Source organism: Panulirus ornatus, chromosome 31 (genome assembly GCF_036320965.1).
Source record: "Panulirus ornatus isolate Po-2019 chromosome 31, ASM3632096v1, whole genome shotgun sequence".
In the NCBI taxonomy this organism is placed as follows: domain Eukaryota; kingdom Metazoa; phylum Arthropoda; class Malacostraca; order Decapoda; family Palinuridae; genus Panulirus; species Panulirus ornatus.
In genome coordinates, this window is record NC_092254.1 from 18,016,841 (window position 1) to 18,044,340 (window position 27,500).

General features: G+C 39.7%; 1 protein-coding gene across 1 annotated transcript in view; it reads right to left on the bottom strand.

Annotated features, from left to right (window-relative positions):
• Positions 1-5,386: 5,386 nt before the first annotated feature.
• LOC139758863 (galactosylceramide sulfotransferase-like) overlaps positions 5,387-27,500 on the bottom strand; it is a 51,201-nt gene continuing 29,087 nt past the window's right edge. Inside the window, exons 2-3 of the mRNA XM_071680727.1 lie at positions 17,877-17,955; positions 5,387-5,566 (exon numbers count right to left, since the gene is read on the bottom strand). Of these exons, the coding sequence (XP_071536828.1) occupies positions 5,387-5,566; positions 17,877-17,955 (259 nt within the window). The remainder of the gene's footprint in view (positions 5,567-17,876; positions 17,956-27,500) is intronic.

Here is a 27,500-nt window from a genome sequence, read left to right on the forward strand (position 1 = left end):
CCCTTCCTCCAATCTATTATCCCTTTCTCCCATCTTATTATCCTTTCCTCTCATCTATTATCTCTTCCATCTTATTGTCCCTTCCTCTCATCTTATCATCCCTTCCTACCATCTTATTATCCCTTCGTTCCATCTTATTCTCCTTCCTTCCATCATATTATCTCTTCCTCCCATCTTATTATACCTTCCTCCCATCTTATTATCACTTCCTCCCATCTTATTATCCCTTCCTCCCATCTTATTATCCTTTCCTCCCATCTTACTAACTCTTACTCCCATCTTAATATCCCTTCCATCGTATTATCCCCTCTTCCCATCTTATTATCCCTTCTATCATTTTATCCCTTACTCCCATCTCATTACCTCTTCCTCAACATTTCATTATCCTTTCCTTCCATCTTATTATCCCTTCCTCCCATCTTATCCCTTCCTCTCATTTTGTCATCCCTTCCTCCCATCTTATTATCCCTTCCTCCCATTTTATTATCCCTTCCTCCCATCTTATTATCCCTTCCTCCTATCTTATCATCTCTTCCTCCAATCTTATCATTCCTTCCTCCCATCTTACCCCTTCCTCCAATCTTATTAACCGTCCCTACCATCTCATTTTCCTTCCTCCCATCTTATTATCTCTTCCTTTCATCTAATATCCCTTCCTCCCATCTTATTATCCCTCCTCCCATCTTTTTATCCCTTCCTCCCATCTTATTATCCTTTCCTCCCATCTTATTATCCCTTCCTTCCATCTTATTATCCCTTCCTATAATCTTATTTTCCTTCCTCCCATCTTATTATCCCTTCATTCAATCTTATTATCCCTTCCTCCCATCTTATTATCCCTTCATTCAATCTTATTATCCCTTCATCCCATCTAGTTATCCCTTCCTCCCTTCTTATTACCCCTTCCTCTCATCTTATTATCCCTTCCTCCCATCTTATTATCCCTTCATCCCATCTTATTATCCCTTCCTACCATCTTATCATCTCTTCATCCCATCTTGTTATCCCTTCCTCCCATCTTATTATCTCTTCCTCCCATCTTATTATCCCTTCCTCCAATCTTACTATCTCTTCCTCCCATCTTATCATCACTTCCTCCCATCTTATTATCCCTTTCTCCTATCTTATTTTCCTTCCTCCCATCTTATTATCCCTTCCCCATCTTATCATCCCTTCCTCTCATCTTATTATCTCTTCCTCCCATCTTATTATCCCTTCCTCCCATCTTGTTATCTCTTCTTCCCATCTTATTATCCCTTCCTCCCATCTTCTCTTCCTCCTATCATATCATCCCTCCCCATATCTTATTATCACTTCCTCCCATCATATTATCCCTTCCTCCCATCTTATTATCCCTTCCTCCCATCTCATTATCCCTTCCCTATCTTATTATCCCTTCCTCCCATCTTATTATCTCTTCCTCCTATCTTGTCATCCCTTCCTCATATCTTATTATCACTTCCTCCCATCATATCATCACTTCCTCCCATCATATTATCCCTTCCTCCCATCTTATTATCCCTTCCTCCCATCTTATTATCCCTTCCTCCCATCTTATTAACCCTTCCTCCCATCTTATCATCCCTTCCTCCCATCTTATTATCCCTTCCTCCCATCTTATTATTTCTTCCTCCAATCTTATTATCCCTGCCTTCAATCCCATTATCCCTTCTCCCCATCTTATTTTCCTTCCTCACATCATATTATCCCTTCCTCCCATCTTATTATCCCTTTCTCCTATCTTATTATCTCTTCTTCCCATCTTATTATCCCTTCCTCCCATCTTATCATCCATTCCTTCCATCATATTATCCCGTCCTGCCATCTAAATTTCCTTCCTCGCATCTCATTATCTCTTCCTCCCATCTTATTATCACTTGCTCCCATCATATTATCCCTTCCTCCCATCTTATTATCCGTTCCTCCCGTCTTATTATACCTTTCCCCCATCATGTAATCCCTTCCATCTTATTATCTATTCCTACAATATTATAATCCCCTCCTCCCATCTTATTATCCCTTTCTCCCATCTTATTATCCCTTCCTCTTATCTTATCCCTTCTTCCCATCTTATTTTCCCTTCCTCCTATCTTCTTATCCCTTCCTCGAAACTTATTATCCCGTCCTCCCATCTTATTATCCCTTTCTCTCATCTTATCATTCCTTCCTTCCATGTTATTATCCCTTCCTCCAATCTATTATCCCTTTCTTCCATCTTATTATCCTTTCCTCCCATCTATTATCTCTTCCATCTTATTGTCCCTTCCTCTCATCTTATCATCCCCTCCTACCATCTTATTATCCCTTCGTTCCATCTTATTCTCCTTCCATCCATCATATTATCTCTTCCTCCCATCTTACTATACCTTCCTCACATCTTATTATCACTTCCTCCCATCTTATCATCCCTTCCTCCCATCTTATTATCCTTTCCTCCCATCTTATCAACTCTTACTCCCATCTTATTATCCCTTCCATCGTATTATCCCCTCTTCCCTTCTTATTATCCCTTCTATCATTCTATCCCTTCCTCCCATCTCATTACCTCTTCCTCCCATTTCATTATCCTTTCCTCCCATCTTATTATCCCTTCCTCTCATCTTATCCCTTCCTCTCATTTTGTTATCCCTTCCTCCCATCTTATTATCCCTTCCTCTCATTTTGTTATCCTTCCTCCCATCTTACTATCCCTTCCTCCCATCTATTTTCTCTTCCTCCATTCTTATTATCCCTTCCTCCCATCTTATTATCCTTCTTCCCACCTTTTTTCCTTCCTCCCATCTTATTATCTCTTCCTCCCATCTTTTTATCCCTTCCTCCTATCATATCATCCCTTCCTCCATCTTATTATCCCTTCCTCCCATCTTATTATCCCTTCCTCCATCTTATTATCCCTTCCTCCATCTTATCATCCCTTCCTCCCATCTTATTTTATCCCTTCCATCCATCTTATTATCTCTTTCTCCAATCTTATCATTCCTTCTTCTCATCTTATTATCTCTTCCTCCCATCTTTTTATCCCTTCCTCCCATCTTATCATTCCTTCCTCCATCTTATTATCCCTTCCTCCCATCTTATCTTTCCTTCCTCCATCTTATGATCCCTTCTTTCATCTTATTATACCTTCCTCCCATCTTAATATCCCTTCCTCCCATCTTATCATCCTTTCCTCCCATCTTATTATCCCTTCCTCCATCTTATTATCCCTTCCTTTCATCTTATTATCCCTTCCTCCCATCTTATTATCCTTTCCTTCCATCTTATTACTCTTACTCCCATCTTATTATCCCTTCCATGATATTATCCCTTCTTCCCATCTTATCGTCCCGTCTATCATTTTATCCCTTCCTCCCATCTCATTACCTCTTCCTCCCATTTCATTATCCCTTCCTCCCATCTTATTATCCCTTCTCCCATCTTATCCCTTCCTCCCATTTTGTTATCCCTTACTCCAATCTTATCATCCCTTCCTTCCATCTATTTTCTCTTCTTCCATTCTTATCATCCCTTCCTTCCATCTCATTATCCCTTCTTCCCACCTTTTTTCCTTCCTCCCATCTTATTATCTCTTCCACCCATCTTTTTATCCCTTTCTCCCATCTTATCATCCCTTCCTCCATCTTATTATCCCTTCCTCCCATCTTATCATCCCTTCCTCCATCTTATTATCCCTTCCTCCATCTTATCATCTCTTACTCCCATCTTATTAATCCCTTCCTCCCATCTTATTATCCCTTCCTCCCACCTTTTTTCCTTCCTCTCATCTTATTATCTCTTCCTCCCTTCTTTTCATTCCTTCCTTTCATCTTATCATCCCTTCCTCCATCTTATTATCCCTTCTGCCCATCTTATCATTTCTTCCTCCATCTTATTATCCCTTCCTCCATCTTATTATCCCTTCCTCCCATCTTATTATCCCTTCCTCCCATGTTATCATCCTTTCCTCACATCTTATTATCCCTTTCTCCCATCTTATTATCCTTCCTCCCATCTTATTATCCCTCCTCCCATCTTATCATCCTTTCTCCCATCTTATCATCCCTTTCTCCCATCCTATTTTCCTTCCTTCCATCTTATTATCCCTTCCCCATCTTACTATTCCTTCCTCCCATCTTATTATCCCTTCCTCCCATCTTATTATTCCTTTCTCCCATCTTATCATCTTTCCCTCCCATCTTATTATCCCTTTCCTCTCATCTTATTTTCCTTTTTCCCATCTTATTATCCTTTCGTCCCATCGTATTATCCCTTCCTCCTATCTTATCATCCTTTCCTCCCATCTTAATTTCCTTTCTCCTATCTTATTATCCTTTCGTCCCATCTTATTATCTCTTCCTCCCATCTTATTATCCTTTCGTCCCATCTTATCATCCCTTTCTCCCATTTTATTATGTCTTCCTCCCATCATCCACACATATTTTTTAATTATTCCTTCCCATTACCTGTGCTACACCTGTTGTTACTCCTTCCTTCCCATTACCTGTGCTACACCTGTTGTTACTCCTTCCTTCCCATTACCTGTACTACAACTGGAATTACTGCACCACTCATCTCACCCGTGCTATACCTGTACCATATCTACCCGTGCTATACCTGTACCATATCTATCTGTGCTATACCTGGACCATATCTACTCGTGCTATACCTGTACCATATCTACCCGTGCTATACCTGTACCATATCTACCTTTGCTATACCTGGACCATATCTCCTTTCCTGTGTCTCCAGCTACATCTGTCTCATTATTCCTCCCCTCCCATTGCCCATAATTCACCATTCTCATTATTCCTCCCGTTCCATTACCTCTGTCTCATTGTCCCCTTCTCCCATCACCGCCTAAATTTGTTTCATTACTGCTCCCCTCTCGTTACCTGTGCTACAGCTGTACCTTCACTACCCCCTCCCCACCACCTGTGCTACTGCTGTACCATCACTACCCCCTTCCCACCACCTGTGCTACTGCTGTACCATCACTACCCCCTTCCCACCACCTGTGCTACAGCTGTACCATCACTACCCCCTTCCCACCACCTGTGCTACTGCTGCACCATCACTGCTCCCCTCCCACCACCTGTGCTACAGCTGTACCATCACTGTTCCCCTCCCACCACCTGTGCTACAGCTGTACCATCACTGCTTCCCTCCCACCACCTGTGCTACAGCTGTACCATCACTGCCTCCCTCCCACCACCTGTGCTACAGCTGTACCATCACTGCTCCCCTCCCACCACCTGTGCTACAGCTGTACCATCACTGCTTCCCTCCCACCACCTGTGCTACAGCTGTACCATCACTGCTCCCCTCCCACCACCTGTGCTACAGCTGTACCATCACTGCTTCCCTCCCACCACCTGTGCTACAGCTGTCATCATGCCTCGATCCACACTCACTGGGTGGAGCCATTGTTGTGCACTTCATACTGGATGACGAGGTGTTGTCCCTTCTCGCTCTGGGAGCCCTTGTGTGTGTGGGCGACCTTGGAGCTCTTGTCTGTGTGTAGGATGACGTCTGTGTGGGGACGTCGCTTACTGTTCACTGCTTCCTGAAGGCCACACTGTTGCCACACCTGCCGGAGACACCTTTGTTACCATACGTGTATACCATTTACCTCTGCATGACATCATATTGTGAGGAAAGTGAAACATTCTTAAGTAAATTTCCAACTACCATGTAACACAGTCAACAGTCCTTCACCAGCAGCTATATGTCTGGTACAGCTTTCCCGTCTCCTCCTTTAACTGATGCTCTTAATCTCTCTGACGTTTGCTGATGCTGTCTTATCCCATCTCTCATTTACCAGCGTTCATACCACTTTCTCTCGTCTGTCTCATAATAACTTGCATTCCATTCCTGCAGATAATGCACATGAAATTCTCTCTTATCTCTCACTACCAACTTAATTTCGTCCCAGAACTCATTATCCTTTCTCAAATGCTGATATCCCATTTTCCACATGCCATCTGCTTTACCAGCACATGTATATACTTCCCTAAATACCTTCCATTCCTAGAATGTTCTCACAGTTTGGTTTGCTCTCACCTTCAGCAAATCTGCACTTAACCTCTCTTGCTACCCTCCGTAACACATCTCTTTTCCAAGATCACTAACCTTCACTATCCTTTCACAAAAGTGAATGTACGAATTACGTAGGTAGAAAACGTTGAGTGTACATATCAAGTTGTGTAGAAGAGTAGTGAGTGACAAGATATTGAGATGTGGCTCAGGATTGGTAGATGATATGTAGATCAGCTGCTTGCTTTCAAGAATTTCTTAGCAAAACACTTTGAGAAAGATAGTTATTTTTATTTGGCATTTATGTGTAAGATAAGGTTGATAGAGATGCTTTGTGTACATCAAGAGAGTTAGGCGAGTGTGCGAGTAGTAAGAGAAGAGGATGAGTGACGTAAGGAGATGGTTGTTCTGCGTGAAGAGTGTGATGTCATCATAGTTGTTTGATATGTTTGTGGATAGTTTGTGAGGGAGGTAAATGCAAGGGTTTTTAGAAAGAGGGACAGGTATGCAGTCTGCTGAAGACTGCAGGGTTAGGAACTGAAAGGTGAGTCAGTTGAAGTTTGCAGATGTTGAAGTTTGTAGATTCACTTCTCTGGTGTCAGACTTGAGTGAGAAACTGCAGAAATTAGTGTAAGATTCTTGGAAAATGTGAGAAAGGAGGGACTGAAAGTTGAGGTAAATACAAGTATTGTGATGAGGTTTAATAGGGTAGGAAAGCCTGTTGGTCTGAGAGTAATTTTACGTGGAGAATCCTGGATGAGGATGGATGTTTTGAATCCCTGGGAGTGGACATGACTGGCTCGATACTATGGGAACTAAAGTGAGCAATATGGTCGGTGATGGGGTAAGGGTGTTGGGCGCACTGAGTGTATGGAAAGTGAGGTTATTGTCTTGAGAACAAAGACGGACAGCAGTCCAGCTAGTGCATTATGGATGCGAGTCACAGGCCGTAAACACAAACGTATCATAGGGGCTAGAAAAGTTGGGAATTGAACATTCTTGAACATTGCGCTGTGTTATGTGGTTTGATTTATAGTAAGGAGAGACCTAAGCAGGGTGGTTGAAGAGGTCTGGACTTACAGAGAGGACGAAAGAGGAGCGACTGACTAACAGCATATATGTGCCACAAGCCGGAGAAAACCAACAGCCAGATAGAAGGGCTGAATGAAAAACGTTTGAAGTTATCTGAGCCTGATATGCAGGAGGGTATGAGGCGTGCATGGTACAGAACGAACTATCTGATGGCCGACCTGCCGTCAAAATACTAACTACAGAAGAAACCAGGGAAATGTCTATGGGGGATGACTCTGTCTAGCAGGGCTACGGTTTAGGTGCGTTATCCATGACAGCTCGATAATGGATAGGGGCTTCATTTAGTATGTTTCTGTCGCTACCTCATTGACGCAAAAAAAAAAAAAAAATACAGTGAGCAAGCAGGAGTATATGAAAAGAATTGGAACAATGTGGTGCACTTGGGTCGACGTGCTGTCAATGGATTGAACCATGGCATGTGAAGCGTCTGGGTTAAGCCATGGAAAGTTTTGTCGGGCCTGGATGTGGAAAGGGAGCTGTGGTTTCGGTACATCACACATGACAGCTGAAGAATAGAAGTAAGTGGATGCGGATTATCTTCGTCTGTTCTCTGAAAAACCACAACTTCTTGTCCACAACAGGACCCTACAACCTTTCCATAGTTTACTACGGAACGCTTCACAAGCCTTGGCTCAGTCCATTGACAGCACGTCGACCTCCGTATACCACATTGTTCCAATTCCCTTTATCTCTCGTACGTCTCTCACCCTCCTGCATGTTCAGGTCCCGATCGCTCAAAATCTTTCTCGCTACATCCTTCCACCTCAAATCTGGTCTCCCATTTCTCGTTCTCTCCACCTCTGACACATATACCCTATTTGTCAATCTTTCCTCACTCATTCTCTCCATGTGACCAAACCATTTCAATACACCCTCTTCTGCTCTCTCAACCACACTCTTTTTATTGCCACACATCTCTCTTACCCTTTCATTACATACTCGATGAAACCACCTCACACCACATACTCAAACATCTCATGTCCAACACATCCACCCTCCTGCGCAGTCACGCATTCTTATAACATTGTTGGGACTACTTTGATTTTAAATGTACCCGCTTTTTCTCCCGAGATAACTTTCTTTTCATTTATTCTTCAGCGCTCTCAGAATCTCTCTCTCTCTCTCTGTCTCTCTCTCTCTCTCTGTCTCTCTCTCTCTCTCTCTCTCTCTCTCTCTCTCTCTCTCTCTCTCTCTCTCTCTCTCTCTCTCTCTCTCTCTCTCTCTCTCTCTCCCTCTCCTCACATCACTCACTTCCACTTCTAGGGTTCCATTCCCCGCCATGTCCACTCCCAGATATCTAAAACACATCCAATTTTCCTAAGTTCTTTCTGTTCAAACTCACACCCCAATTAACGTGTTCCTCAACCCGGTTAGGCCTAATAACCTTGCCGTTGATCACATTCACGCTCACCTTACTCCTGTCACACTATTCCAGAACCAGTAATCAATTTCTGCAGTTTATCACTCGAATATGCAACCATTGCTGTATCATCAGCAAACAACTGATTCACTTCCCAGGCCCTCACTCCTTAGCGTACATGCTCCTCACTCTCTCCCAGACTCTCGCATTTACCTCTCTCGCTTCCCCATCCATAAACAAGTTAAACAACTATGGTGATGTAACACACCCCTGCCGCAGACCAACCTCCACTTGGAACAATTCACTCTCCTCTCTTCTTACACATACACATGCCTTACACCCTTGATGAGATACTTCTCACTGTTTCTAGCAGCCTTCCTCTCACACTGCATATTATTAAAACCTTGCATACAGCATTTGTGTCAATCATATTATATGCCTTCTTCAGTTCCATAAATGCCACGTACAAATCCATCTGTTTCTTTAAGTATTTCTCACATGTTCTCTAAAGTAAACATCTGATCCACACATCATCTAACACTTCTGAAATAGCACTCCTCCTTGTCGGTCAAATGCTCTGTACACCCTCTCAGTTAATACCCTTCTATACAACTTACAAAGTGTACACTAAAAGATTACACCTCTTTAGTCTGAATACGTTACATTATACCTTTGCCTTTATACAAATATACTAGACATGCACTATGCCAATCCTCAGGCACTTCATCATGATCCATACATACACTGCAAATCCTTACCAATCAGTCAACAACACAGTCATCCACTTTCTTAATAAAGTCAACAGCAATACCATCAACTCCAGCCTCCTTACCACATTTCATCTTACGTAAGGCTTTCACCACCTCTTCTATCTTCACCAAATCACTCTTAATGACCCTCTCATCTCCCCTATCACCCGAGCCAAAACACTCTACATCTGCCACTCTATCATCAAACACATTCAGCAAGCCTTCAAAATACTCGCTTCATCACTACCTGTTATCCTTGCCGTTTTGCCCCTTCACCGATGTCCCTATTTGTCCCTTTGTTTTTCGCACATTAGTAACCTCCTCCCAAAACATCTTCCTATTCTCTCAAAATTCTAATGATACTCTCTCATACTAAATCTCATTTACCCTCAATTTGCGACCCCTGCATCTTACCCTTGACCTCCTGTTTCTTTCTTTTATACGCCTTTCTTTTTTCTTTCACCAACTTTACTTCTTCATTCCACCACCCTCTACCCTTACTCATCTTCCTTCCTCCTACCATTAGCATGCCATTTGCATCTCTGGCACATGTCAGCGCTGTTTCCTTAATAACCCCCCATTCTGCACTCGCTCTCCGTGCTTCATTTACTCAAACCTTTTGCCATTCTACACTCTGTCTCTCCAGGTATTTCTTTACTACACAAGTCTCTTTTCTAAGCTCACTTATCCTCATCACTCTATTGTCACTAACATTGCTTCGTCTTTTCCGAACCTTTACAAATCTTCACTTACGACTCCACAAGATAGTGAGCAGACATCTCATATGCTGTCCCTCTAAGCATATTTGCATCCAAAAGTCTTTTTTTTTACACGCCTATCAGTTAATATGTAATATCGTAATGCCTACTCACTACATCTCTTACTCACATACGAATACTTGTGTATTTCCCTCTTTTGAAGCCAGGTATTCCAAGACACGGGTCCCCTTTCAGCACACAACTCTAAAAGCTGTTCATCATTTTCATTCATAACACTCAATATCCCATTATACCCAATACCCAATTATACACTCAACTACCTGATTACTCACTTTCCCATTCAAATCACTCATCGATGATACCCTGATACACTCATTCAGCTGCTCCCGTGGAGTAACGCTTAGCGTTCCTAACTGTTACGCCTTAACAAGCCACCCAGGATCGAGCGCATAGCTCAAATCCTGGTTGAGCAGTCGGTCCAGAGTCAACCCAACTGTTCATCCATCCATGACGTTGGTCGATAGAATGGGTACCTGGCTCAGGTTAAGATTATATATATATGTATATTCACTGAGAACCAATCACTTTCCTCTCTTCCTACACGTACACATGCCTTACATCCTCGATGAAAGCTTTTCACTGCTTCTAACAACTTGCCTCCCACACCATATATTCTTAATACCTTCCACAGAGCATCTCTATCACCTCTATCATATGCCTTCTCCAGATCCATAAATGCTACATACAAATCCATTTGCTTTTCTAAGTATTTCTCACATACGTTCCTCAAAGCAAACACCTGATCCACACTTCCTCTACCACTTCTGAAACCACACTGCTCTACCCCAATCTGATGCTCTGTACATGCCTTCACCCTCTCAATCAATACCCTCCCATATAATTTACCAGGAATACTCAACAAACTTATACCTCTGAAATTTGAGCACTCACTCTTATCCCCTTTGCCTTTGTACAATGGCACTATGCACGCATTCCGCCAATCCTCAGACACCTAACCATGAGTCATACATACATGAAATAACCTTACCAACCAGTCAACAACACAGTCACCCCCTTTTTTGATAAAGTCCACTGCAATACCATCCAAACCCGCTACCTTCCCAGCTTTCACCTTCCGCAAAACTTTTACTACTTTTTCTATGTTTACCAAACCATTCTCCCTTACCATCTTACTTCGCACACCACCTCGACCAAAACACCCTATATCTGCCACTCTAACAATCAACACATTCAACAAACCTTCAAAATACTCATTCAATCTCCTTCTGACATCACCACTACTTGTTATTACCTCCCCATTAGCCCCCTTTCACTGATGTTCCCATTTGTTCTCTTGCCTTACGCACTTTATTGCATTCTTCCAAAACATCTTTTTATCCTCCCCAAAATTTAATGATACTCTCTCACCTCAACTCTCATTTGCCTTCATTTTCACCTCTTGTACCTTACTCTTGACCTTCTGCCTCTTTCTTTTATACATCTCCCAGTCATTAGCACTGTTTCCTTGCAAAACTCGTCCAAATGCCTCTTTCTTCTCTTTTACTAATAGTCTTACTTCTTAATCCCACCACTCACTCCCCTTTCTAGACTGCCCACCTGCCACGCTTCTCATGCCTACAAGCCTTTTTGGGGGAAGCCATTACTGCATCCCTAAATACAACCCATTCCTCCCGCACTCCCCTTACGTCCTTCAAACTCACCTTTTTCCATTCTGCACTCAGTCTCTCCTGGTACTTCCTCACACAAGTCTCCTTCCCAAGCTCACTTACTCTCACCACTCACTTCACCCCAACATTCTCTCTTCTTTTCTGAAAACCTCTACAAATATTGACCTTCGCCTCCAAAAGATAAAGATCAGACATCCCTCCCGCTGCACCTCTTAGCACATTAACATCCAAAAGTCTCTCTTTCGCGCGCCTATCAATTAACACATGATACAATAATGCTCTCTGGCCATCTCTCCTACTTACATACGTATTTCTCTTTTTAAAACAGGTATTCCCAATCACTAGTCCTTTTTCAGTACACAAATCTACAAGCTCTTCACCATTTCCATTTACAACACTGAACACCCCATGTATACCAATTATTCCCTCAACTGCCACATTACTCACCTTTGCATTCAAATCACCCATCACTATAACCCGTTCTCGTGCATCAATGCTACTAACACACTCATTCAGCTACTCCCAAAGCACTTGCCTCTCACGATCTTTCTTCTCATGCCCAGGTGCAAAGGCACCAGTAATCACCAATTTCTCTAGATCCACTTTCAGTTCTACCCATATCAATCTAGAGTTTACTTTCTTACACTCTATCACATACTCCCACCACTCCTGTTTCAGGAGACGTGCTACTCCTTCCCTTGCCCTTGTCCTCTCACCAACCCCTGACTTTACTCCCAAAACATTCCCAAACCACTCTTCCCCTTTACCCTTGAGCTTCGTTTCACTCAGAGCCAAAATATCCAGGTTCCTTTCCTCAAACTTACTACCTATCTCTCCTTTTTTCTCATCTTGGTTACATCCACACACATTTAGACATCCCAATCTGAGCCTTTGAGGAGAATGAGCACTCCCCACGTAACTCCTTCTTCTACTACCACTTTTAGAAAGTTGAAATACAAGAAGTGGAGGGTTTCTAGCACCACGCTCCCGTCCCCTTTAGTCGCCTTCTACGACACGTGAGGAATGTATGGGAAGTATTCTTTTTCCTCTATCCCTAGTGAATGTTGTTTTGCGGCAGGGGTGAGTGATGTCTCCATGGTTGTTTAATTTTTTTTGGATGGGGTTGTTAGGAAGGTGAATGCAAGAGTTTTGGAGAAAGGGGCAAGTATGGAGTCTGTTGTGGATGAGAGGGCTTGGGAAGTGAGTCAGTTGTTCGCTGATGATACAGCGCTAGTGGCTGATTTGGGAGAGAAACTGCAGAAGCTAGTATGTGAAAGAAAAAAGGTGAGTAAATGTGAATAAGAGCAAGGTTATTAGTTACTGTAGGGTTGAGGGACAAGTCAATTAGGGAGGTAAGTTTGAATGGAGAAAAACTGGAGGAAGTGAAATGTTCTAGATATCTGGGAGTGGATTTGGCAGCGGATGGAGCCATGGAAGCAGAAGTGAGTCACAGGGTGGGTGAGGGGGCCAAAGTTCTGGGAGCGTTGAAAAATGTGTGGAAGGCGAGAACATTATCTTAGAAAGCGATAATGGGTATGTTTGAAGGAATACTGATTCCAACAATGTCATATGGTTGCGAAGCGTGGGCTATAGATAGAGTTGTGCAGAGGAGGGCGGATGTGCTGGAAATGAGATGTTTGAGGACAATATGTTGTGTGAGGTGTTTTGATCGAGTAAGTAATAAAGGAGTAAGAGATATTTGTGGTAATGAAAAGAGTGGTTGAGAGAGCAGAAGAGGGTGTATTGAAATGGTTTGGTCACATGGAGAGAATGAGTGAGGAAAGATTGACAAAGGGGATAAATGTGTCTGAGGTGAGGGGAACGAGAAGTGGGAGACCAAATAGGGGGAGGAAGGATGGAGTGAAAAAGACTTTGAGTGATCGGGGCTTGAACATGCAGAAGAGCAAAAAGCGAGCAAGGAACAGAGTAAATTGGAACGATGTGGTAATCTGGGGTCGACGTGCTGTCAATGGATTGAACCAGGGCATGTGAAGCGTCTAGGGGTAAACCATGGAAAGTTTTGTGGGGCCTGGATGTGGAAAGGGAGCTGTGGTTTCGGAGCATTATAACTGACAGCTAGAGACTGAGTGTGAACGAATGTGTCCTTTGTTGTCTTTTCCAAGCGCTACCTCGCGCATATGCGAGGGGCGGGAGTTTTCATTTCATGTGCGGCGGGGTGGCGACGAGAATGGATAAGGGCATACAGTATGAATTTGTACATGTGTATATATGTATATGTTTGCGTGTATATATATATATATATATATATATATATATATATATATATATATATATATATATATATATATATATATATATATATATATATATATATATTATTTTTTTTCTTTTTTTATTTTGCTTTGTCGCCGTCTCCCGAGTTTGCGAGGCAGCGTAAGGAAACGAACGAAAGATATGGCCCAACCCACCCCCATACACATATATATACATACACGTCCACACACGCAAATACACATACCCATACATCTCAATGCACACATATACATACACACACAGACACCTACATATATACACATGCACACAATTCACACTGCCTGCCATTATTCATTCCCATCGCCACCTCGCCACACATGGAATAACATCCCCCTCCCCCCTCATGTGTGCGAGGTAGCGCTAGGAAAAGACAACAAAGGCCCCATTCGTTCCCATTCATCTCTAGCTGTCAAGCAATAATGCCCGAAACCACAGCTCCCTTTCCACATCCAGGCCCCACACAACTTTCCATGGTTTACCCCAGACGCTTCACATGCCCTGATTCAATCCATTGACAGCACGTCGACCCCGGTATACCACATCGGTCCAATTCACTCTGTTCCTTACCGGCCTTTCACCCTCCTGCATGTTCAGGCCCCGATCACTCAAAATCTTTTTCACTCCATCCTTCCACCTCCAATTTGGTCCCCCACATCTCCTCGTTCCCTCCAACTCCGACACATATATCCTCTTGGTCAATCTTTCCTCACTCATTCTCTCCATGTGCCCAAACCATTTCAAAACACCCTCTTCTGCTCCCTCAACCACGCTCTTTTTATTTCCACACATCTCTCTTACCCTTACATTACTTACTCGATCAAACCACCTCACACCATATATTGTCCTCAAACATCTCATTTCCAGCACATCCACCCTCCTGCGCACAACTCTATCCATAGCCCACGCCTCGCAACCATACAACATTGTTGGAACCACTATTCCTTCAAACATAGCCATTTTTGCTTTCGGAGATAATGTTCTCGACTTCCACACATTCTTCAAGGCTCACAGAATTTTCGCACCCTCCCCCACCCTATGATTCACCTCCGCTTCCATGGTTCCATCTGCTGCCAAATCCATTCCCAGATATCTAAAACACTTCACTTCCTCCGGTTTTTCTCCATTCAAACTTACCTCCCAATTGACTTGACCCTTAACCCTACTGTACCTAATAACCTCGCTCTTATTCATATTTACTCTCAACTTTCTTCTTTCACACACTTTACCAGACTCAGTCACCAGCTTCTGCAGTATCTCACATGAAGCAGCCACCAGCGCTGTATCATCAGCGAACAACAACTGACTCACTTCCCACGCTCTCTCATCCACAACAGACTGCATACTTGCCCCTCTCATCCACAAGAGACTGCATACTCGCCCCTCTTTCCAAAAGTCTTGCATTCACCTCCCTAACAACCCCATCCACAAACTTTTAAACAACCATGGGGACATCACACACCCTTGCCGCAAACCTACATTCACTGAGAACCAATCACTTTCTTCTCTTCCTACACGTACACATGCCTTACGTCCTCGATAAAAACTTTTCACTGCTCCTAACAACTTTCCTCCCACACCATATATTCTTGATACCTTCCACAGAGCATCTCTATCAACTCTATCATATGCCTTCACCAGATCCATAAATGCTACATAAAATTCCATTTGCTTTTCTAAGTATTTCTCACATACATTTTTCAAAGCAAACACCTGATCCACATATCATCTACCACATCTGAAACCACACTGCTCTTCCCCAATCTGATGCTCTGTACATGCCTTCACCCTCTCAATTAATATCCTCCCATATAATTTCCCAGGAATACTCAACAAACTTATACCTCTGTAATTTGAACACTCACCTTTGTCCCCTTTGCCTTTGTACAATGGCACTATGGATGCATTCCGCCAATCCTCAGGCACCTCACCATGAATCATACATACATTAAATAACATTACCAACCAGTCAACAACACAGTCGCCCCCTTTTTTTTAATAAATTCCACTACAATACCATCCAAACCCGCTGCCTTGCTAGCTTTCATATTCCGCAAAGCTTTTACTACATCTTCTATCTTTACCAAATCATTTTTCCTAACCCTCTCACTTTGCACACCACCTCGACCGAAACACCCTATATCTGCCACTCTATCATCAAACACATTCAACAAACCTTCAAAACACTCACTCCATCTCCTTCTCACATCACCACTACTTGTTATCACCTCGCCATTAGCCCCCTTCACTGAAGTTCCCATTTGTTCCCTTGTCTTACGCTCTTTATTTACCTACTTCCAAAACATCTTTTTATTCTCCCTAAAATTTAATGATACTCTCTCACCCCAACGTCTCATTTGCCCTCTTTTTCACCTCTTGCACCTTTCTCTTGACCTGCTGCCTCATTCTTTTATACATCTCCCACTCATTTGCATTTTTTCCCTGCAAAAATCGTCCAAATGCCTCCCTCTTCTCGTTCACTAATAATCTTACTTCTTCATCCCACCACTCACTACCCTTTCTAATCTGCCCACTTCCCACGCTTCTCGTGCCACAAGCATCTTTTGCGCAAGCCATCTCTGCTTCCCTAAATACATCCCATTCCTCCCCCACTTCCCCTTACCATCTTTGTTCTCACATTTTTCCATTCTGTACTCAGTCTCTTCTGCTACTTCCTCACACAAGTCTCCTTCCCAAGCTCACTTACTCTCAACACTCTCTTCACCCCAACATTCTCTTTTCTTTTCTGAAAACCTCTACAAATCTTCACCTTCGCCTCCACAAGATAATGATCAGACATCCCCCCAGTTGCACCTCTCAGCACATTAACATCCAAGAGTCTCTCTTTCGCGCGCCTATCAATTAACACGTAATCGCATAACGCTCTCTAGCCATCTCTCCTACTTACATACGTATACTTATTTATATCTCTCTTTTTAAACCAGGTATTCCCAATCACCAGTCCTTTTTCAGCACATAAATCTACAAACTCTTCACCATTTCCATTTACAACATTGAACACCCCATGTATACCAATCATTCCCTCAACTACCACATTACTCACCTTTGCATTCAAATCACCCATCACTATAACCCGGTCTCGTGCATCAAAACCACTATCACACTCATTCTGCTGCTCCCAAAACACTTGCCTCTCATGATCTTTCTTCTCATGCCCAGGTGCATTTGCACCAATAATCACCCATCTCTCTCCATCAACTTTCAGTTTTACCCATATCAATCTAATTTTACTTTCTTACACTCTATCACATACTCCCACAACTCCTGTTTCAGGAGTAGTGCTACTCCTTCCTTTGCTCTCGTCCTCTCACTAACACCTGAGTTTACTCCCAAGACATTCCCAAACCACTCTTCCCCTTTACCCTTGAGCTTCGTTTCACTCAGAGCCAAAACATCCAGGTTCCTTTCCTCAAACATACTACCTATCTGTCCTTGTTGATCATCTTGGATACATCCACACACATATAGACACCCCAATCGGAGCCTTCGAGGAGGATGAGCACTCCCCGTGTGACTCCTTCTGTTTCCCATTTTAGAAAGTTAAAATACAAAGTGGGGAGGGCTTTTAGTATATATATATATATATATATATATATATATATATATATATATATATATATATATATATATATACATCAGCAAATAACAACTGACTCCCTTCCCAAGCTCTCTAATCCACAATAGGCTGCATACTTATATATATATATATATATATATATATATATATATATATATATATATATATATATATATATATATATATATATATATATATACATATATATATAAAGCAATACTATATCAGAGTCGCATAGTACAGTAATGAAGTACCAGTAATAAAGAAATATTACATCAGAGTAGCATTGAACAGTGTTGAAGTTCCAGATATAAAGCAACACTGTATCACATTAGCATAGACCAGTACTGAATGTCCAACGATAAAACAATAATGTATAACTCTCACCTTGTCTCTTCGTTCCTTCAGTCTGGTCACCTCTTCCTCCATTCGTCCACGCCCGAAGGACTCCACTTGTTTCTCAAACCTGTTGTGGGAAGGATAGTGGCAATATTGTTGGAAGGATAGCAGTAATATCTTACGAAGGGTAGTAGTAATATTCTGATGGGGATGGTAGTATTATTGTGGGAAGGATGGTGGTAATATTGTGGAATGATAATAGTAATATTATGGGAAGGATTGTGGTAATATTGTGGGAAGGATAGCAGTAATATTATGGGAAGGATAGTAGTAATATTGTATGAAGGTTATTAGTAATATTTTGGGAATAATAGTAGTAATATTATGGGAAGGATAGTAGTAATATTGTATGAAGGTTATTAGTAATATTTTGGGAATAATAGTAGTAATATTATGGGAAGGATAGTAGTAATATTGTATGAAGGATATTAGTAGTATTGTGGGAATAATAGTAGTACTATTGTGGAAAGGATAGTAGTAATATTGTGGGAAAGATAGTAGTAATATTGTAGGAAGGATACTAGTAATGATATAGGAAGGATAGTAGTAATATTACGGGAAGGGTAGTAGTAATATTGTGGGAAGGATAGTAGTGATATGATATTGTAGGAAGAATAGTGATAACATTATGGAAAGGATAGCAGTAATATTGTGGGAAGGATAGTAGTAATATTGTGGGAAGCATAGTAGTAATATTGTGGGAGGGATAGTAGTAATATTGTGAAAAGGATAGTAGTAATATTGTGGAAGGAATAGCATTAATATTATGGAAAGGATAGTAGTAATATTGTGGGAAGGACAGGAGTAATATTGTGGGAAGGAAAATAGTAATACTGTGGGAAGGATTGTGATAATATTGTGGGAAAGACAGTAGCAATATTGTGGGAAGAATAGTAGTAATATTGTGGGAGGACAGTAGTAATATTGTGGGAAGCATATTAGTAATACTATGGGACAGATATTAGCAATATTGTGGGAAGGAATATAGTGATATTGTAAGGAGGGTAGAAGTAATGTTGTGCGAAGGATTATAGTAATATTGTGAGAATGGTAGTAGTAATATTGTGGGAAAATGAGTAGTTATATTATGGGAAGGATAGTAGTAACATTGTAACATTGTGATAGTAGTGATATTGTGGGGAGGATAGTTGTAATACTGGGGAGGATTGTAGTAATATTATGGGAAGGGTAATAGTAATTTGGGAAGGATAGTAGTAATATCATGGGAAGGATAGTAGTAATATTGTGGGAAGGATAGTAGTAAAGTAATATTGTAGGAAAGATTGTAGTAAAATTTTGGGAAGGATAGTAGTAATATTATGGGATGGATGGTAGTAATATTATGGGAAGGATAGTAGTAATATTGTAGGAAGGATAGTACTAGTATTGTGAGAAGGATAGTGTTGATATTGTAGGAAAGATTGCAGTAATATTGTGGGAAAGGTAGTAGTAATATTGTGGGAAGGACAGTAGTAATATTATGGGAAGGATAGTAGTAATATTGTAGGAAGGATTTTAGTAATATTGTTTAAAGGATAGCAGAAACATTGTGGAAAGGATAGTCATAATATTGTGGGGAGGATATTAGTAATATTGTGGTTAGGATAGTAATATTGTGGGAAGGATAGTAGTAATATCATGAGAAAGATTGTAGGAGTATTGTGGGAAAGGTACTACTAATATTGTGGGAAGTATAGTAATGATATTATGGGAAGGATAGTAGTAATATTGTGGGATGAATTATAGTAATTTTGTGGGAAGGGTAGTACTGATATTGTGGGAAAGATAGCAGTAATATTATGGGAAAGATAGTATTAGTATTGTGAAAGGATAGTAGTAATATTGTGGGATGGGTAGTACTAATATTGTGGAAAGGATAGAAGTAATGTTGTGGAAAGGATAGTAGTGACATTGTGGAAATATTGTGGTAATATTTTTAGGATGAATTGTAGTAATATTATGGGAAGGGCAGTAGTAATATTGTGGGAAATATAGTAGTAATATTATGGGAAGGATTGTTGTAATATTGTGGGAAAGATTGCAGTAATATTGCGGGAAGGATAGCAATAATATTATGGGATGGATAGTAGTAATATTGTGGGAAGTATAGTAGTGATATGGAGGGAAGGATAGTAGCAATATTGTGGGAAAGATTGTGGTAATATTGTGGGAAGGGTAGTAGTAATTTTGTGGCAAGGGTAGTAGTAATAATGTGGGAAGGATAGTGGTAATATTGTGGCAAGGGTAGTGGGAAGAATAGTGGTAATATTGTGGGCAGGGTAGTACTAATATAGTGGGAAGGATAGTGGTAATGCTGTGGGAAGGGTAGTAGTAATATTATGGGAAGGATAATAGTAATATTGTGGGAAGGATAGTCGCAATATTCTTGGAAGGGTAGTAATAGTGATATTATTGAAAGGATAGTAGTAATATTGTGGGATGGGTAGTAATAATATTGTGGGAAGGAGAATAGTAATAGTATGGGAATGATAGTAGTAATATTGTGGGAAGGATAGTAATGATATCATGGGAAGCAGGGTTATAATATTGTGGGAAGGGTAGTAGTAATATTGTGGGAAGAGTAGTAGCGATAATGTGGGAAGGATAGTAGCAATACTGTGGGAAGGGTCGTATTAATATTGTATTTAGGATAGTAGTAATATTGTGGGAAGGATCGTAGTATTATTGTGGAAAGGGTAGTAGGAATATCTTTGTAAAGGATAGTAGTAATATCATAGGAAGGATAGTGGTAATATTGTGGGAGGGATAGTAGTAATAGTGTGGGAAGGATAGTAGCAATATTTTGGATGAATTTTAGTAATATTATGGGAAGAGTAGTAGCAATATTGTGGGAATAATAGTAGTAATATGGTAAGGATTTTATTATCATTATTGAGGGCAGGATTATAATAATATTGTTGGAAGGATAGTAGTAATATTGTTGGAAGGATAGTAGTCATATTGTGTGAGGGATATTGGTAATATTGTGGGAAGGATTGTAGTAATTTTGTGGGAAGCGTAGTAGTAATATCGTGGGAAGGATCGTAGAAATAATATGGGAAAGACTGTAGTAAAATTGTGTGAAGAATAGTATTAATATTGTGGGAAAGATTGTAGCAATATTGTGGGAAAGATTGTAGTAATATTGTGGGAAGGGTGTTACTAGTATTGTGGGAAGGATGGTAGTGATATTATGGGAAGGATAGTACTAATATTATGGGAAGGATTGTTGTAATATTGTGGGAAGGAAAATAGTAATAGTGTGGGAAGGATAGTAGTAATATTTTGAGAAGGATAGTAGAAATACTTTGGGAAGGATAGTAGTAATACCGTGTGAAGGGTTTTAGTGATATCTTGGGAATGGTAGTTGTAATACTTTGGGAAAGGTAGCATTATAATTGTTGGAAGGGTAGTAGTAATATTGTGGGAAGGATTGTGGTAATGCTGTGGGAAGGGTAGTAGGAATATTGTAGAAAAATTAGTAATAATATTATAGGAAGGATAGTAGTAATTCTATGGGGAGGATAGTAGTAATATATTGGAAAGGGTATTAGTAATACTGTGGGAAGGGCAGTGGTAATAATGTGGAAGGGTAGTAGTAATATTGTGGGAGATATAGTGATAATATTATGGGAAGGGTAATAGTAATATTGTGGGAAAGATAGTGGTAATATTGTTGGAAGGTTAGTACTGATATTGTTGGAAGGACAGTAGTAATATTTTGGGAAGTATAGTAGTAATATTATGTGAAGAGTAGTAATAATATTGTAGCAAGGGTAGTAGTAATAATGTGGGAAGGATAGTGGTAATATTGTGGCAAGGGTAGTAGTAATATAGTGAGAAGAATAGTGGTAATATTGTGGTAAGGGTAGTAGTAATATTATGGGAAGGATTGTAGTAATATTCTGGGGAGGGTGTTAGTAATATTGTGGAAGGATAATAGTAATTTTGTGGCAAGGGTAGTAGGTAATAATGTGGGAAGGATAGTGGTAATATTGTGGCAAGGGTAGTGGGAAGAATAGTGGTAATATTGTGGGCAGGGTAGTACTAATATAGTGGAAGGATAGTGGTAATGCTGTGGGAAGGGTAGTAGTAATATTATGGGAAGGATAGTAGTAATATTGTGGGAAGGATAGTCGCAATATTCTTGGAAGGGTAGTAATAGTGATATTATTGAAAGGATAGTAGTAATATTGTGGGATGGGTAGTAATAATATTGTGGGAAGGAGAATAGTAATAGTATGGGAATGATAGTAGTAATATTGTGGGAAGGATAGTAATGATATCATGGGAAGCAGGGTTATAATATTGTGGGAAGGGTAGTAGTAATATTGTGGGAAGAGTAGTAGCGATAATGTGGGAAGGATAGTAGCAATACTGTGGGAAGGGTCGTATTAATACTGTATTTAGGATAGTAGTAATATTGTGGGAAGGATCGTAGTATTATTGTGGAAAGGGTAGTAGGAATATCTTTGTAAAGGATAGTAGTAATATCATAGGAAGGATAGTGGTAATATTGTGGGAGGGATAGTAGTAATAGTGTGGGAAGGATAGTAGCAATATTTTTGGATGAATTTTAGTAATATTATGGGAAGAGTAGTAGCAATATTGTGGGAATAATAGTAGTAATATGGTAAGGATTTTATTATCATTATTGGGGGAAGGATTATAATAATATTGTTGGAAGGATAGTAGTAATATTGTTGGAAGGATAGTAGTCATATTGTGTGAGGGATATTGGTAATATTGTGGGAAGGATTGTAGTAATTTTGTGGGAAGCGTAGTAGTAATATCGTGGGAAGGATCGTAGAAATAATATGGGAAAGACTGTAGTAAAATTGTGTGAAGAATAGTATTAATATTGTGGGAAAGATTGTAGCAATATTGTGGGAAAGATTGTAGTAATATTGTGGGAAGGGTGTTACTAGTATTGTGGGAAGGATGGTAGTGATATTATGGGAAGGATAGTACTAATATTATGGGAAGGATTGTTGTAATATTGTGGGAAGGAAAATAGTAATACTGTGGGAAGGATAGTAGTAATATTTTGAGAAGGATAGTAGAAATACTTTGGGAAGGATAGTAGTAATACCGTGTAAAGGGTTTTAGTGATATCTTGGGAATGGTAGTTGTAATACTTTGGGAAAGGTAGCATTATAATTGTTGGAAGGGTAGTAGTAATATTGTGGGAAGGATTGTGGTAATGCTGTGGGAAGGGTAGTAGGAATATTGTAGAAAAATTAGTAATAATATTATAGGAAGGATAGTAGTAATTCTATGGGGAGGATAGTAGTAATATATTGGAAAGGGTATTAGTAATACTGTGGGAAGGGCAGTGGTAATAATGTGGAAGGGTAGTAGTAATATTGTGGGAGATATAGTGATAATATTATGGGAAGGGTAATAGTAATATTGTGGGAAAGATAGTGGTAATATTGTTGGAAGGTTAGTACTGATATTGTTGGAAGGACAGTAGTAATATTTTGGGAAGTATAGTAGTAATATTATGTGAAGAGTAGTAATAATATTGTAGCAAGGGTAGTAGTAATAATGTGGGAAGGATAGTGGTAATATTGTGGCAAGGGTAGTAGTAATATAGTGAGAAGAATAGTGGTAATATTGTGGTAAGGGTAGTAGTAATGTTATGGGAAGGATTGTAGTAATATTCTGGGGAGGGTGTTAGTAATATTGTTGGAAGGATAATAGTAATTTTGTGGCAAGGGTAGTGGTAATAATGTGGGAAGGATAGTGGTAATATTGTGGCAAGGGTAGTGGGAAGAATAGTGGTAATATTGTGGAAGGGTAGTAGTAATATAGTGGGAGGAATAGTGGTAATGCTGTTGGAAGGGTAGTAGTAATATCATAGGAAGGATAGTAGTAATATTGTGGGAAGGATAGTCGAAATATTCTGGGAAAGGTAGTAATAGTGATATTGTGGGAAGGGTAGTAGTAATATTGTGGGAAGGATAGTAGTGATATTGTGGTAAGAGTTATAGCAATATTGTGGGAAGGGCAGTAGTAATATTTTGGGAAGGATAGTAGTAATATTGTGGGATGGATAGTAGTAATATTGTTGGAAGGGTAGTAGTAACATTGTGGGAAGGATTGTAGTAATATTCTGGGGAGGGTGTTAGTAATATTGTGGGAAGGATAATAGTAATATTATGGGAAGGCTAGTAGTGATACTGTGAGAAGAATATTAGTAATATTGTGGGAAGGATAGTAGTAATATCGTGGAAAGGATTATAGTAATATTGTGGGAGGGATAGTAGTAATGTTGTGGGAAGGATACTAGTAATATTGTGAGAAGGATAGTGGTAATATTGTGGGAAGGATTGTTGTAATATTGTGGGAAGGATGATAGAGATATTGTGGGAAGGATAGTAGCAATATTATGGGAAAGATAGTAGTAATATTGTGAGATGGATAGTAGTGATATTTTGGTGGAAGGATAGTAGTAAAATTGTCGGATGGATAGTATTAAAATTTTGGGAAGGATAATAGTAATATTGTGGGAAGGATAGTGGTAATATTGTGGGAAGGATAGTAGTAATATTGTGGGAAGAATTGTAGTAATATTGTGGGCAGGGTAGTAGTAATATTGTGGGAAGGATAGTAGCAATATTATGGAAAGGATAGTAGCAATATTGTGCGAAGGATTGTAGTAATAATGTGGGAAGGATAGCAGTAATGTTGAGGGAAGAATAATAGTAATATTGTGGGAAGGATAGTAGTAATGTTTTGGGAAGGACAGTAGTAATGATGTGGGAAGGATTGTAGTTATATTATGGGAAAGATATTAGTAATATTGTGGGATGGATAGCAGATATATTAAGGAACGGGTAGTAGTAATATTTTGGGAAGGATTTTAGTAATATTGTGGGACAGATAATAGTAATATTGTTGGATGGATAGTAGTGATATTGTAGGAAGGATAGTTGCAATATTGAGGGAAGGATAGAAGTAATATTGTAGAAAGGATTATAATAATATTGTGGGATGGATGGTAGAAATATTCTGGTAAGAATGGTAGAAATATAGTGGGAAAGGTAGTAGTAATATTGTGGGAAGGATAGTAATAATATTGTGGGAAGTGTAGTAGTAATATTGTGGAAAAGATAGTGGTAATATTGTGTGAAGGTTACTAGTAATATTGTTGGAAGGATAGTAGTAATATTTTGAGAAGTATAGTGTTAGTATTGTTTGAAGAGCAGTAATAATATTGTGGCAAGGGTAGTAGTAATAATGTGGGAAGGATAGTGGTAATATTGTGGCAAGGGTAGTAGTAATATAGTTGGAAGAATAGTGGTAATATTGTGTGAAGGGTAATAGTAATATTGTGGGAAGGATAGTAGAAATATTGTGGGAAGGATAGTAATATTGTGGGAAGGGTAGTAGTAGTAATATTGTGGGAAGGGTAGTAATAATATTGTTGGAAGTATAGTAATGATATTGTGGTAAGGGTTATAGCAATATCGTGGGAAGGGTAGTAGTAATATTTTGGGGAGGATAGTAGAAATATTCTGGGATGGATAGTAGTAATATTGTAGTAATAGTAATATAGTGGGAGGGGTAGTAGTAATACTGTGGAAAGGATGGCAGTAACATTATGGGAAGGATTGTAGTAATATTTTGGGATAGATAGTAGTAACATTGTGGAAACGATAGTAGCAATATTGTGGGAAGGATAGTAGTAATAGAGTGGGAAGGACTGTGGTAATATTATGGGAAAGGTAGAAGTAATATTGTGGGAAGGATAGTAGTAATATCATGGGAAGGATAGTAGTAATATTGTGGGATGGGTAATAGTGATATTTTGGTGCAAGGATAGTAGTAATATTGTCGGATGGATAGTATTAACATTTTGGGAAGGATAATAGTAATATTGTGGGAAGGAAAATAGTAATAATGTGGGAAGGATAGTAGTAATAGTGTGGGAAGATTGTAGTAATATTGTGGGAAACGTAGTAGTGATATTGTGGGATGGATGGTAGTAATATTATTGGAAGGATAGTAGTAATATTGTGCGAAGAATTGTGGTAATATTGTGGGAAGGATACCAGCAATATTGTGGGAAAAATAGTTGTATTACTGTGGGAAGGATAGTAGTAATATTGTGGGAAGGACAGTAGCGATATTGTGGGAAGGATTGTAGCTGTATTGTGGGAGAGATAGAAGTAATATTGTAGGAAGGATAGCAGATGTATTAAGGGACGTACATTAGTAAAATTGTGGGAAGGATTGTAGTAATATTGTGGGAAGGATAATAATAATATAGTTGTATGGATAGTAGTAACATTGTTGGAAGGATAGTGGTAATATTGTGGGAATGATTGTAGTAATATTGTGGGAAGGATTGTAGTAATATTGTGGGAAGGATAGTAGTAATACTGTGGGATGGATTGTAGTAATATTGTGGTAAGAATGGTAGTAATATAATGGGAAGGGTAGTAGTAATATTATGGGAAGGATAGCATTAATATTGTGGGAAAGATAGTGATAATATTTTAAGAAGAGTAGCAGTAATATTGTGGAAAAGATAGTGGTAATATTGTGGGAAGGTTACTAGTAATATCGCTGGAATGATAGTAGTAATATTTAGGGAAGTATAGTAGTGATATTGTGGAAAGTGTAGTAATAATATTGTGGCAAGGGTAGTAGTAATAATGTGGGAAGGATAGTGGTAATATTGTGGCAAGGGTAGTAGTAATATAGTGGGAAGAATAGCGGTAATAATATGAAAAGGATAATAGTAATATTGTGGGAAGGATAGTAGTAATATTCTGGGAAAGATAGTAGTAATATTGTGGGAAGGGTAGTTGTAATATTGTGGGAAGGATAGTAGTAATATTGTGGTAAGGGTTATAGCAATATCGTGGGAAGGGTAGTAGTAATATTTTGGGGAGGATAGTAAAAATATTGTGGGATAGATAGTAGTAATATTGTAGTAATAGTAATGTAGAGGGAAGGGTGATAATAATACTGTGGGAAGGATAGTATTTATATTGTGGGAAGGATTATAGTAATATTTTAGGATGGATAGTAGTAATATCGTGGAAAGGATAGTAGTAATATTGTGGGAAGGATAGTAATGATATTGTGGGAATGATTGGTAAAATATTGAGGGAAGGGTAGTAGTGATATTGTGGAAAGGATAGTAGTAATATTATGGGAAGGATAGTAGAAATATTGTCGTATGGATGATAGTGATATTTTGATAGAAGGATATTACCAATATTGTCGGATGGATAGAAATGATATTTTGAGAACGTTAATAGTAATATTGCGGGAAGGATAGTAGTAATATTGTGGGAAGGATGGTAGCAATAATGTGGGAAGATGTGTAGCAATATTGTGGGAAAGGTCGTAGTGATATTGTGGGATAGATAATAGTAATGTTATGGGAAGGATAGTAGTAATATTGTGCGAAGGGCTGTAGTAATATTGTGGGAGGGATAGCAGTAATATTGTGGGAAGAATAGTTGTATTACCGTGGGAAGGACAGTAGTAATATTGTGGGAAAGACAGTTGCGGTATTGGGGAAAGGATTGTAGCTGTACTGTGGGAAATATAGTACTAATATTGTAGGAAGGATAGTAGATATATTAAGGG